This window comes from Haliotis cracherodii, unplaced genomic scaffold, assembly GCF_022045235.1.
Source record: "Haliotis cracherodii isolate W230 unplaced genomic scaffold, xgHalCrac1.p SCAF_11, whole genome shotgun sequence".
Lineage (NCBI taxonomy): Eukaryota > Metazoa > Mollusca > Gastropoda > Lepetellida > Haliotidae > Haliotis > Haliotis cracherodii.
In genome coordinates, this window is record NW_027266266.1 from 29,233,005 (window position 1) to 29,247,466 (window position 14,462).

The 14,462-nt window shown below is 38.2% G+C and overlaps 1 protein-coding gene across 6 annotated transcripts in view; it reads right to left on the reverse strand.

Moving 5' to 3' along the window:
• The window catches only part of LOC139456407 (NAD(+) hydrolase sarm1-like), a 47,575-nt gene extending 35,012 nt beyond the window's left edge, over nt 1-12,563 (reverse strand). For 3 of the 6 annotated variants that reach the window (XR_011652531.1, XR_011652532.1, XM_071238105.1), the window contains exons 1-3: nt 12,477-12,563; nt 7,914-8,136; nt 6,192-7,659 (exon numbers count right to left, since the gene is read on the reverse strand). Coding sequence is in view for 4 of the 6 variants with exons in the window: in XM_071238105.1 (XP_071094206.1) it covers nt 6,192-7,592 (1,401 nt within the window). In the remaining 2 variants the exon portion in view is untranslated. The remainder of the gene's footprint in view (nt 1-6,191; nt 7,660-7,913; nt 8,137-12,476) is intronic. The other 3 variants (XM_071238108.1, XM_071238107.1, XM_071238109.1) reach the window with 3 other exon arrangements.
• Between the last annotated feature and the right edge of the window lie 1,899 nt (nt 12,564-14,462).

The following is a 14,462-nucleotide window of genomic DNA, read 5'->3' on the forward strand; positions in this document are numbered from 1 at the left end:
TGACCATATGCCCTTATATTATACACAAAAGCTAATGAGCTTACGAATGGCGCAGCAAAGGTCGCGAACTGTTCTAGATTTCTCCTATACCATCCAGGTACTCATGGGGAGAAAACAATAATGAAGGCAACAACCAGTCCAAGGGAATTGCTTTAGATCAGTGCCCCTTTGATTAATAAATAAGATCAAAAGATCTGCAAAACATCTGTCGATGCCCAGATGGCGGTACACATACTTTGCAAATCCTGCAGTTGACCGAAATCTGCATGTTGTAATACATATTATTTATGTACTGGATGTATAGTTTGCTACCCCAATTTTGATTGGACTATATACAGACTTGTTAGTCCAGCCAAAATATAACTCTGGAATTCCAGCCCAGTTCGGCTAGGGTTGAAACCGAACTTTAATAGTCAGTTAACGCCCTTGCCTCGGGAAGATGGAAAATGTATGTACAATATACTGTGAGGAAATGACAGAATACTCTGCTTAATGAAGTGAATTAAAACATCAATCAAACACGTTTCTTTAGTTTCAGAAAAAAAGATGATGCTTTAGCATAACAGAGTCTCCTGCTTGCCTGATTTTGTCTTCTGTTATCATAACCAGTACATTCCAACAGGTAATGCTGAACTGTTTCATGCATATTATCACTACATTGGTCACAGAGAGGGTGTTTAGTGCAGAGTGACCAAGACAAGATCTAGGTAACAACTTCATCAAAATCATAAAGTCTGTTATGATGACAAATTTTATAACTGTAAATCCTGAGCAGAGTCTGTGTATATGTCGTCCAGTAGAACCAATATCCCACATATGTTGCCCATTTATGTAAACCATCTTTGCAATGGCTTATTCGTAATCTCTTTCGCAAGGCCTGATTTCAGAACTCATCCTCATCTTCTAGCAATCATGACCTAGATTATCTGCTATTTCATTACCCTGCCAACCGACCTGAGCTTGGGAACCCACACAAGATCACATGAAATATACTTAATATTCATAAATAGGACCGGTCTCATCAGAGATCGAGAAAGCCCCAGCAGTATGAACCATGTAAGCATCCTTGCAGGTGTCAGTACAACTGTGTCTAAAATCTGTGAAACATTCTTGCAGAAAATCCACAGAAATTGCCCTCATATATATTCATATTCCTCTAAACAACTAAATTCAGTTCCTAACACAATCCTGGATTAAGGAGAAGCCAGAGAGCAGGTTTAGAAGGTGAGGATGGATCCACTTGATTCAAGTGACACTCCATGTTGTGCTGCCAATTTCTGAATGTTCCAGCCCAACCAATTCTTGCCATGAGACCAGTCGCACATGACATACTTGACACTGTGATAAAAAACATGAATGAATGTCTGTTCGTAGCCTTCATCTTCAGAAAGTATACAAGTGATGTCTGGAAGAAGAACATTTAGAGCATATTGGAACACCCAACCTGAAGAGCTGAGACTGGAGTTGTTACAAATGCACCAGTGCAAATTCTTAGGTCTGTTGATTGAATGTGATCAAGCTTGATGAGATGGCTTTTAGAAGCAGAGATGAAAAGTTGGTAGTCACAGTGAAGTCTTGATAGAATCAGCGTTTTATATAGCAATTACATGGCAGACTTATCAGCTTCACCATTGACTTTTGGACAAAAACTTGACGAGATTAGTAAGTGTTACAATGTCTGCACAGATGGAATATGTGTCTTGACCATGAAAGTCTCTGATCAAAATAATCTCACAGGAATTTAAACTCTGACACAGCATTTTAGTTATATCCTCAGAGATAACTCATCTCTTAAAGGATTTTTCATTGCAACTCATTTTGAGAGATGTATTTTGAACACCCAGCAATAACTACGCCAAAACATTTTTTACATTATCTCCACGACAAACCAAGGTCTGTGCAGTGTCATATTATCAGAAGGTTAGTGAAAACATTATTGATCATAATATTAAACAAAACTGGTCTAATTTCACATCCTTGATGTGAAAGCCAGAAAGTTTTGTCCCAAAACACACATGAATGAATCCATCTGAACATGCCACCCTTCGTACCAAGTTTGTAAAGTAACCTTTGGTGTAAAATCAAATTGTATATCTTTTCAATATCAAGAAATATGCACATGTACTCCTGATCAAAAATTGCTTTCTTAGCTTCTGTCTGGAGTCTTACATGGTGACCTGTGCATGGACGGTCTTTAGTAAACCCTGAATGAATTCTAAATAACATGTCAAATGGTAGAGCTGCTTACATTCTTAAAATTGTTCTACCATTCTGTAACTTTCTCACTAGTCATCACTATGTAGCTAGTTATGGCCATAGCAGGAATAGGGGAACTGTTATTTGTGCCACTAATCATCTCTATTGTGGACCAAATGGATTTGAACGAGATAAACATATCCTTTTAGAAATGAAAGACCCTCCAACTTGAACATTTTGTGCTTCTTATAATGCGTTTCAACTCTGCACGGTTTTTTTCAGATTTTTTTTCCAGTCTTAATTCCAAACCACATGGGAGTAAGCTTTTGTCCTTGCACTGTGTGCCTGTTCACATTCCTGATTACTTGAGGGTTTGGGACAAAGGCTGAATGATTATTGTATACATTCATAGACTACATTCAAAGGGATGCCTCCGCTATTTCAACTATCAGTGTAGTAATATTTCCATTGAGATATCAATATCATCATTGATCAAGTCAAGAGTGATATATTCCCCATATAAAGAGGAAATTTCAACCAAATTAGCCTTTACATGACCATAGAGGTTTCACCTGAATTTCTGGGAATTGATCACTACAAAGATTATCATCTTGGAAAACATGCCAGTTACATCTATCTGCCAATGTGGAGGTCTGAAGGAGACTAGGTCCATGGGTTTTCAAGACTTTGGGCGCTAATAGTTAGGAAGACAAGAGCTTTATCTATCATGACTGTTTGAGGGGAACTAGAATAGAAGTTGGAACCAAAGGAATAGTCAGTTGGTGCTGATGTAGTTAATCATGCTTGATCCATGACCTGATCCATAACCTCACCCATGCCCTCATATATACAGAGCAGATACAAGAAAAACCAGGGCCAGCATTTGGAACAGAGGGTGGTTTCAGAGCACTTGTGTCTACCTCAGTTACCATTGTTACAGGTGAATCCTACGACAAGACAGGCTAGTTTTACCCTGAGTAAATCGCCCCACTTGGAAAGGAATCCCCTCTTTCCCATGTACCATGTTTACGCAAATCTCATTAAAATCAGACCTTAGTTCTCGCAAACCGCTAAACATAGATCTGAAGATATCCCATTAGGGGTCACGTTAGAACGATCTTTCATCCGACCAATCAGAGCGCCGCTTACCAGATTATGAAAGTGACAGTCGCAATGTGATTTCTAATCAAGCAACCTCCAACTCTTTAATCTGTGGTATTCCAAACGATAGTTAGGGGTTTAACAACTGAATCCATACAACCTAGACCAGCTATTAGCCTTACCAGAATGTTCTTTTGTTCAGGTTTCAAATATGTAATCGCGAATTTGTCAAAATATGTTTCGAAGAGTAGACGCCAATTTGAAATTAGTGCCGTAAATCACAAGAAAGCTGCCTTCTGATTGGTCACTCTATTATTCGGTCAAAGTTTGCGTAAGGTCGGTCTGACATGGCCCGTAATGGGATGTCCTCTGATCTTTGTTTAGCGGTAGTGAGAACTAAGATCTGATTTAATGCGATTCTTTCAACTTCTTCGCACAAAAGCAGAACTGTCGCCATATTGTTTCAAGTGAAAGTAATAACCTTAGTGACGTAAAGACTAGGTTGAATTAAGGTTTTGATCATAACTAAGTTTGTTTGTTTGTTGTTTAACTCAGCAATATTCCAGCTATATGACGGTGGTTTGTAAAGAATCGAGTCTGGACCAGACAAACCAGTTATTGACATCATGAGCATCGATCCACGCAATTTTAATACGATGACATGTATCAACCAAGTCAGTGAGCCTGACCACCTGATCCCGTTAATCGCCTCTTACGACAAGCATAGCCATCTTTTACAAGCATGGGTTGCTGAAGACCTATTCTACCCCGGATCTTACGGGTCGATCATAACTAAGGCTACCTTAGCTTAAAGTTGTTTCATGGAAAGGTATGACAAGCTTAACTGAGGCCAAAGGTTAAAATCTTACAACTGAGATCACCATAGCGCTTAAGCTGTTTTGTTGGACAGGGCCTGACTTCCAATACCATCAGAAAACTAACAGAAGTCATTCACATCACAAGATCGTAGTGACCAATAACAGAGAACAGGACTGTTTTATCCCAACATCCTGCCAGCACCTCATCAACCAGAATCACATGGTATCACCATTTTCTTACACACCAGTGGGTGAGAAACCCATTTGAGATAACTGGTAACATATGTGTGAGATCGAATTCCAGGCCCGTGATTGGCTACTCCTTGGTGATCATCATCTGACTACTATCCTTAGTGAAAGTCATTCATAAGTTGCTCGTGCTTCAGTCGAATGTTCACCAACGTCTGGATTGAACAACAGGACAGTGTAGATTTTATTAATAATAAAAATAAACAAACTTGTCCTCGAGTTTGTTTGTTATTATTATCAGTTACATTATCTGTTGTTATGTCAACGTTATCGTTTTTCAGAGTGTAAACCCCCTGGATGCCACAGCGACACATATGTCCCTCATCTTCAAACCTCACTTTGAAGTTGAATAAAATTCAAAATACATAACAAATCTAAATATCAGATATTTACTTGAATAATTAAAGTAGCAAAATAGCATTTTAGTGATCACGGGTATCAAATCACTAATGACAATTCTGCAACGTAGCTGATAAGCCTAGAATCGTTTAGAATGTTTTGGAAAATATGCATACACGAATGCCGAAGTGTACGTTCCCCCATATTGGATTGTGTTTACAAAATGCGGGTTATGAGACGCCTATTTGATCACGTATATTTCAAACTCAGCTGCTATACATGCATCCCTGAATTCCTCATACATAGAAACAAATGACAAATGGTCTTTGTCACCATGCAAATTATCTAGATGAAACTATGCGAAATAAATTAGGCATGGAAACGAAAACTGTACTTGTTGTGTAGCATTAATTGTTAGAGGTACTTTTGTCTAATTGTTGCATACATTACGCGTCTGAGAATATTAGTGGGAAGAGTATCGTTGCTCTAATTATGGAAATACACATTACATAATACATTACAACGATGTGGTAAATTCAACAGAAGCCGTTAAGCTTTCCGTCCTGTGTGACACCATGACTGACACTAAATCACGCACAACGACGACAGTACTCTTTATCTGTATTTCTGACTAATTCTCATTGGCACATTGGAAAACATTGCAAACAAATAACAGTATGCAGATTGTCAGAATGTTTCTGATTACTTACTTGACACATTTATGTATATATGATCCCTCAGTCAACGAAAATCCTTCTCTGGAAATCCTGCACACTGTTGTCAGTTAACACGCCATTTTGTAAAAGTCGGTCACCGGTAGTGAGGGCATACGGAAGTAAACATTGTTGTACGTATTTGGTCATTTCTTTGAGGTGTAATTTTTTTACTTGGCACCCAGAGTGTTCTTTGATTTTGTCTAGTTTGCATTACCATCGCCTTGATAATCTACAGATATGGCGGAAACCTTTTTGTGTAGGGTCACATTATTTATGAGCAGTAAGTAATATATAGGATGACGTCACTTATGACAGTGGTGTTATGTATTAATGCGCTACTGCAATCATGAGAATAGACAAAAAGCATCAGTTTGATGCTAAAAAGGTGCGATTTTAGGGTGTGTCAGAAACAGATTACTGCACTCGTGCCTCTCAGATACCATTGATCTTACAACAAGTTGTTACAAAGCGCACCTAACTCGCTTTCGCTCGTTAGATACATTTTGAATCAACTCGTTGTAAGATCAATGGTATCTGACAGACACTCGTGTAGAAATCTCTATGTAACAGCCTAAAGTAACTACACACTGCAAGCAAAACCACTTTGTTGTGGGAGATAACCATGGATGACGAACAATAGAACATAACTGCCTCAAGATTAACAAAGGACGATGGACAAAGAGGCCATGACTGAAGCTTACCTTACTTTCTGTCAGGTGTGCTAATAAAAGCAATTAAGCATAGCATTTACATTCGTAAAGCCTGAACCTACCTCTTGCCTACCCTGTTCAGCTTTGATAGTTGCTTCCATTGCAAAGTGGAAGGCAGCCAATGCTTGAGCCTCCTGTCGTCTACTGAACAACAAAGGAATGAGGTGTTTTAGCCAAATTTTGTCTCGACCTTGTTTGTGTGTAAGATCACTCTGAGCAAATACAGATGGTTTGTTGCTATTGATAAAGGGCAAGACAAGGTCCAGAGTGCCTGATTTCAGTACAGCTGCTTCCAGCTCTTTGTTGGCTACCAAGGCAGAGATTGCTAGACATGCATAGTATCTCACACTGTTGTCTTGATTGAAGGCAAGAGGAAACAGCCATTCAGGAACACGTCTTTTTGCCATTTCCTCTTGATTTTCAGCACCCCCAAAGAGAGATAAGTTTGCAAGTGCTTTGGCACATCTTCTCAAAATTTGATTGTCACTACAACGGCACCAATGTAGAATTACATCAAGTCCTCCAAGAGTAATCACTTTAGAGCAGGTGTCTTCAGACAGTTTGAACAGATTTTCCAGAATACCTGTTGTAGCTTTGGCTATAATATTGTCTCCAACAGCGGACTTTGTCATTTTGACAATAATAATTAAACCAATTTTGGCAACTCGCTCTCTGTTCTTGGTGGACATCACCTGTTCCAGCAGGTTGGCTGAAGCAGAAAGGAGATCCCTCGCAGGAGAGGCACAATTGTATACTAGTCTATCCAGCAGGCCCTCCATACGTATTATATCACAAAGCCCATATGCTAGATCACGACCATACACCGGGGTGTCCCATGCCTCCTTCACTACATCTAAAATTTGAACTAAAATGGCACACTGGGTACATAGATCACAACTTTTCAAATCATTAATATAGCCCTCCAGTTTCTGTGACAGCGTCTGATAACTCAGCTTGAGATTGTGGCGGTAATTGTTCAAAGATGATCCATGTGGAAAGCGAAGAGGATACTTGGCATAGAAAGACCCACCATTTCCAAAATCATCACTATCTGGTGATGCTGGAACAAATGTATCACTGCCACAAGTGAGCAGCAGCCTGTCTTGGTAAATCTCTCCCTGGACTGTGTCATCTTCAGCCTCTTGGAGAATAGGTTCTAAAGCTGGGGTGAGTTTCAAACGTATCTTTAAGTCCTTGCTCTCAACAAATTGCTTTTCTGGTCCAACCTCTGACAGATTGAAGTACACCTTAGAGCTTTCAGACACTCTCCCTTCTTTATCATTTTTTTCTTCAGCACTATCTGCTGACAGCGACACTTCAAGGGTGCGCTTTTTCACTGCCACTTTTGGAATACCGAGGATTGCATCAGACTGAGAACGTTCAAGTGTTTGAGTTGGGTCAAATACTTTTGTGCCTTTCTCCCCTGTCCCTGTTCTCTGACCACCACTATTTGAGGAGGTCATTATGTATCTTGAAAAATGTATACCAGTGGACTACATCAGTTTAACCCTCTATTGCATTCTTGAAGAGCTGAAAGGAGAACAAATAATTCGATAGTATACAGTATTTTCATGTATATCTCCTACTTGGTAAACAATATTTGGTTCCCTGAGGGAAACATTACATGAGTTATCAACCTATTCTTTTTGGTTACTTTTTATTATCTCATCAATCATGTAAATATTCATCAATTTCACCAACACACATTTACGTAAGGACATGTTTATGATATGCATTTAATCTGTACTTTGATAACAAGTAATATTGTTCAAAAATATTATTACTCTTAATCCGTCCATATTTGTTCAAGTTATCCTACAGGAAGCCGTCTCTGACCAGTTTCACTCACTGCCATGTGAACTCTGACCTTGTCAATTTGGTTGACTTTCCAACTTGAAGGAACTATATACATAACCAATTCGGGTCAATTCTATCAGCATCACATTCTGTTGAGCCTCAATCTTTCAGATCTTTTGGGTATCAGTCAGGAATGGACTCTGTCATTTCCTAAAAGATAAAATTCATAACATCCCACCAAAGATGTCCATTCTGAAGACAATTTCCATTTGATGAAACACTCGTCTACTACATAAAAAACTCTAATGAGAAAGTACCATCAGTCCGGCCAACCAAATTAGGCAGCAAAATAAACAAAGCACCAGGCCCGTCCAGTTTACCTGTGTCAATAAGAAAGTGCTATCTGGTCTGATGATGTCTTGGTGGAAACAGGCATTGAATTGGAGTAAAAGATAATACATAAAATGAACCAATAATCATTTGAATTCATCAGTATCAATAAAATACATCATGTAACCACTGCATGCAAATCATCCATAGTAATATTTTTATGACTCCAACATTGCTTCCAATTTTCAGATTACAAAATTATGATTTGACCTTTCGCACCTTCTCAAATAGAGTACTCCCAAAAATAGGTTGACAGCATTTATGCTTTTATACTTACTCAAAGAGACTGAACCCAAACTTTTCTTTGATGGCCGAAGCAATACAATGGCAGTTTTGCTTTAACTGACCATTGGTAACTGACACAGTTATCAAATTTCCATTGCAACCATATGCGAAAACCTACATTTTGGCATTGCTCAACAATGAATGCTGATAGTTTGATGAAACATGGTGGCAGGCTAGTGCGCGATGGAGTCTAAGACAAGGCTTCCTAATTTTACATCTACAATGATTTTTCATGATAGCATTTTCACGTTGGTGACAACAACTGTTAAGCTGTAAGTGTTGGATCAAGGTCAAAATGCACAACATCCTTAGTCCCCACTACAAACTACATCTATGACACATTTCAATACCTTTTGAAAAAAGATGGCCGATTAATAGCCATATCAATGGCGTCCATGTTTTAAGTCGAATTGGCACTTTTTATTGACCCCATAGCTAATATCATTGATGCAATGTTTCAGCTTCAGAGGCCATGTGGTTTCCAAGGAGATGTACAGGGGTACATGAAAGTGAAAGATCGAAACTGGTTCAAAAATCAAAATATGCCAAAAGGAAATTTTATATTATTCCAAATAAAACATATGTTGCTGCATATTATTAATTTCATAATAGCACATGCAGAAAAGGCTGAGTAATGGATAAAATATTTTCAGAATGTTTGTGAGCAAATTTTAGACTGACTTGGTTCATTCATAGTAGGCATAGTAGTTTCAGAGGAAATGTCAAAAATGAAAAAGTGACAGACAGACAGCCAGACGCGCGCTCACTTGACATTCAGTCTGGTGAGCTAAAACCTCATGCAAAAGCAATATGTAACAAGGATGAAAGACCTGTATCCCTGCCAATGGTATGTTGTTTTGAGTACAAACTCAAAACCTATGGCTGCCAAGCATTCAGAACAATTGAGCCTCAACTTTGGAACAATCCTCCACTGGATTGTCTGCTCCAGACTGGATTATTTACAGACCACTATCATTTTCTAACATTTCCATACTATTACAATTTTTCAACATAAACATGATAAACAAAGTATCATTTCGGCTACTACAAGTATATAAATTCAGTGAACTATACCATAGAAGCACCTACCTAACAAAAAAATAAAATAAAAAAATAAACATACCGGATTTCACATCACCTAATCCATCAGTATACATGGATCAATCATATAATGCGAGTAGAACACAATATTTAGAATGTGAAGATCTTGAGAATTAAAACTGTTTATTATATAATGGAGACATTTACCATTTTTTCATTGGCTTGGTGGTCACATGAGCCTATAGAAATGCATATTAACTCCTTCCCATACCTGATAATTAACGATACTGACTTGAGTTACACAAAATAGGACTAGGGTATCCCTCGACATTCAGCCTTCAGGTGTCTCCTTTTGTGGCGACCCCTGTGCGTGATAATGCTAACAGGAAAAACATGCCGTCTGCAGCCAGTAATAAAGCTGACTGCTGATCTATCAATCAAAGGTCATGGCGTTATATTGGACAAAAAAGATGCTGAAAATACCAAACGATCTACTTTGAGAGCGGTGAAGGTCCTCAGAGAGTATTTAGCTCAGAAAGGAAACTTGTTCGAATTTGAGAAAGTGACCAGAATGCTTACTAAATTCTACCATTATTTTCTTCGAATATCAAGCCTTCAAACAGCATGTCAACATACCAAAATTAGAAAACTGCCAAATATTCTAACAGTGTTAGTCAAGTGATAAATGGTCTCATTCACTCGTTGGTGTATTAGATCTACTTTCTAGTTCAGTCAAAGAGAATATTATTATTAGGAAACTGAAACCTGTGTATCCTTTATTACCACCACAATATTAGATCAGTTGTTTGAGGTGACGTCATCCGTGTCACAACACACACGGTCAAATCACGCGCACCTGTCCAGACAACAAATTTACAGCAGCATGAAATCACCAACCATCTATTAGCCTACACAAATAAAATTGAAGATTGTAACGTCATTGAACAAAAACAAATAAAGTGTTTACTCATTCCTGACATTTTAGATAACATATCAAATAAGAGTTGAAGAATTGCAATAGATGCAATGTGTTAATTGAGAGTACTGTCCCCATCATTAATTTGTAAATCTAATATTTATTAGATCTAATATCCATGGCACAATGTTAGAAAAATTAGCATGTAATAAAAAAAAATATTACATTTTCTGAGGAGATTTATAATGTGTATTTGATAATATATACATACACGATTGGTTATCATTTATCTTGTACAATCACAGCATGTGTACATTAGACTCACAGAAAAAACTATTTCAGCAAATCACCATTATCACAGTTTCAATGAAAGGAAAAACAAATCAAAAGCTTTACTTTACAAAAACATTACTTTACAAAAAAAATTACAGCACATCATATCCATAAGTGGTGAACCCAAATGCTAAAAGGTACTGCTGTCATCATTTCAGAAGTTATGTTGATGTTTTCAATAGTTGTATTACGTGTGTATCGCATGTACCATCGTCAGAAACGGGGGTAGAGCTACCATATGTGAAACCGACCTTAACACAATTTGTTTACAATTTGGCGTTGACTCACGTTAGATGTCGTGGCCAAACTTTTGAAATGTCCTTTTGCGACAAAATGTGAAACAGTTAGGGCAAGTCATTCACACGATCGGGTAGTTTGAGCAATCACACATGACTCTTAGTCATTTCGTATGAAAAAAGTAGCAGTTATTTGTCTAAACGTGCAAGCATGTAGGACAACCGGTAGACAAGATATCACGGCACAGATATGATGCGAACGTGCCCTGTCGATCACTTCCGGCTTGCCCATTCAATGTTTACATTTTGATCATGAACTTCCTGCCCATAGATATACACTTTAGACTCTACCACCTTAATATTAATTATCACAGCTATCTTTCCACATCCCCAATTTGAATATTTTCCGTAAATCAGCATCAGAAACAGAAAAAAAATTTGCACTGTCATTTCGTCTCTAGCGCCGTGCTAATTCGCCATGACACAGTCGATTAACATATGCAATACTTGAACAAAAAACTTCTGTTGCGGACTAAACGTTTGTACTCTTACACCATTAACTTTACAGTGGGGCCAAGTAAAGCTTTCTGATCACTCTGATCAGATTTCTTTTTCAAATTGGCTGTCTGATAATATATGTGACATGGATGCATAATAAAAAAATCGCCGTCATTCCCTTGAAGTTCAATATGGCAGAAAAAGATTGAGAAGCTCGGTAACCACTTTATTAATCTCACCATATTTTGCAATCCGTAGCACCGTATAAAATATGACATATACGATGTTAAAGCTGACATGCTTAGGATGATAATGGTTACAATTTTGTGTTTGTGCACTCAGTGTTTGACATCTTAATTCACAGTTGAAAAGGGACATTTTCACGGGACCATATATGGTCCTGTGGCACTAAGAGGGTGTGGAAAGGGAAGGACCATATATGGTCCCGTGGCACCAAAAGGTCCAACATAGATCTAGTCTTAACTAATAATCTAATAAAATAGTCTTTCGTAGACGTATACAAAACTTTATCAATATCATAATTCCCTTGAAATCATAACCCATAGATCTAAACCATATGTATTATCATCGTCTAGTATGGAAGTACATTGTTTATCTGTTTATCTTTAATCACAACTCAAATGTCCCTTGATTTCCTTAATTCATTTGACCATTAACATTGGCAGATATAATCAAACTCATCAAAACAATCAGTTATAATCAGTGATTGAAAGCTAATTTCGCACTCTGGAATGCAAGCGTGTAAAAATATTGAATTAGGCTAGATCTATCACAGCTGACGTGAAAATTATTTGGAAGCAATCTTACAAATAGAAAATAAACTAAATTACCGGTGTAGTTGTCCACAATGGTTCCAAATGCGACATATATCCGCGTTCATGACCTTTTTCAATAATGTCATAATAACAACAACCTTACGTCTTTCTCGAAGGTCGCGAAATGAGAGTTAATTCCCTTACATCTCTTTGAGGAGGGCGTTTTCGCGGGGTTGACCAAGAATTAGGTCATAATCAGAAACGTGGTTTAGCGTTTTCGCGTAACGGAATGTTGTGCTGCTGCACAATGTGCTTATAAAGTCTTTAATACAAACAACCATAGTCACAGTAAGAAAAGGAAACTTTAAAGATAACACCTTCTAGTTATCAAGCTGGAGTTGGATGCCAATCAGTTAACCATGCTCACCACCAGTCCGAAAACACGCCCGAGAGCGTCCGGGCAACGCCAAGGTTGATTGGTTTGGGATTGCCTAAAAGTCGGGCCGGGTCGGGCCGGGCCGGGCCAAACGGGCCAAAGTGTTACTGGCTAATTACTTCATTATCGGCGATCATACCTACATATAATTGATGAAACATACACACATGACAGCCTAATAAACCAAAATATCAGCCCCAAAAACCAAGCTCTAGCTCGTAAACACCCCTTACTTACCCCAATATCTCAAAGAATAACAAACTACCTAAATGAACACCAAATTAAAAATCTTAAACAAAACTGCAAACAATCAAATATCTTCACCCCTAAACTTGAAATACCCAAAATAGACACAACACTAGCTAGCCAAATAAATAAACAAACCGACCCAAACATAGCTAAAACCACCACACTAGCATACATACACGAAAATTGGCCAAATTAGTGTCACATTTACACGGACGGATCCTCAGATCCGATCTCCAAACACACAGGTTTCGGAGTCCATACCACACAACCAACTAAAACCACACAATCCTTCCGACTCCCAAACAACCAATCAATATTCACGGCAGAACTAATGGGCATGGCCTCAGCCCTCCATAGTCAAGAATCCAAAAACCACAATAAAATCCTAATACTTACCGACTCCCTAAGTGGACTGCAAGCCCTCCAAAACAAAAATACCAAAAACCGACCTAAATTAATAAATCTAATACTTAAAAGCTCCAACGACCTAACTAACGCAGGCAAACAAATAACTTTCTTGTGGATACCCGCCCACGTAGGAATATACGGTAATGAAAACGCCGATAAGGCAGCTAAACTATCCCTCAAAATCCCAGAAATAAGCTTAAACTTACCCATCTCAAAATCAGAAATTAAAAGTGTACATAAGCAAAAAATCACCAAAAAATGGCATAACCTATATCTAAACTCAAATAGCCAAATCAAAAAAGTACTCAGCAAACCACTAACCAAACCAAAAATTCACCATCCATCAAAAAAAATCGACAGAGTAATCACTAAACTCCAAACAGGACACACCAACCTAAATAACCACCTAAAAAAAATAAAAAAACATACTACAGGTAACTGCCCACACTGCAAACAACTAGAAACCCCAGAACACGCACTCATCTACTGCACACACTACCTAACACATCGAACCGCATTACAAACCACCCTCAATCTAAACCAGGCTCTCACTCTAGAAGCAATACTAAACCCACAAAATAAACTAGAAAACTTCAAGGCCTTAGGCGTATTCTTAATCAAAACGGAACTAATAAAACGCATCTAAAAACACTATAATCCACCAAATCAAAATTACATAAACACACAAAAATCCACCATACCCAGCTCCCTTAGTTCTCCTCCCTTACCCCATCGGCATCTATTCCAAATCTCAAAATTCCCAAATTCTATATAAGCAACCCCTAAAGCCCCCTCTTGGGTTGCACACACCACTTTCGCCCCTTTCGGAAACACATTAAATGGCCTGGCCGGGCCCGTGTGCGAAATACGCATCAGTCGGAAAGCGCACGTTAAATCTACAAAGTAAGTAAGTAAGTAAGCACATGACATTAATGAACAATCACCAAACAAAAAAGTGCACCATAAAT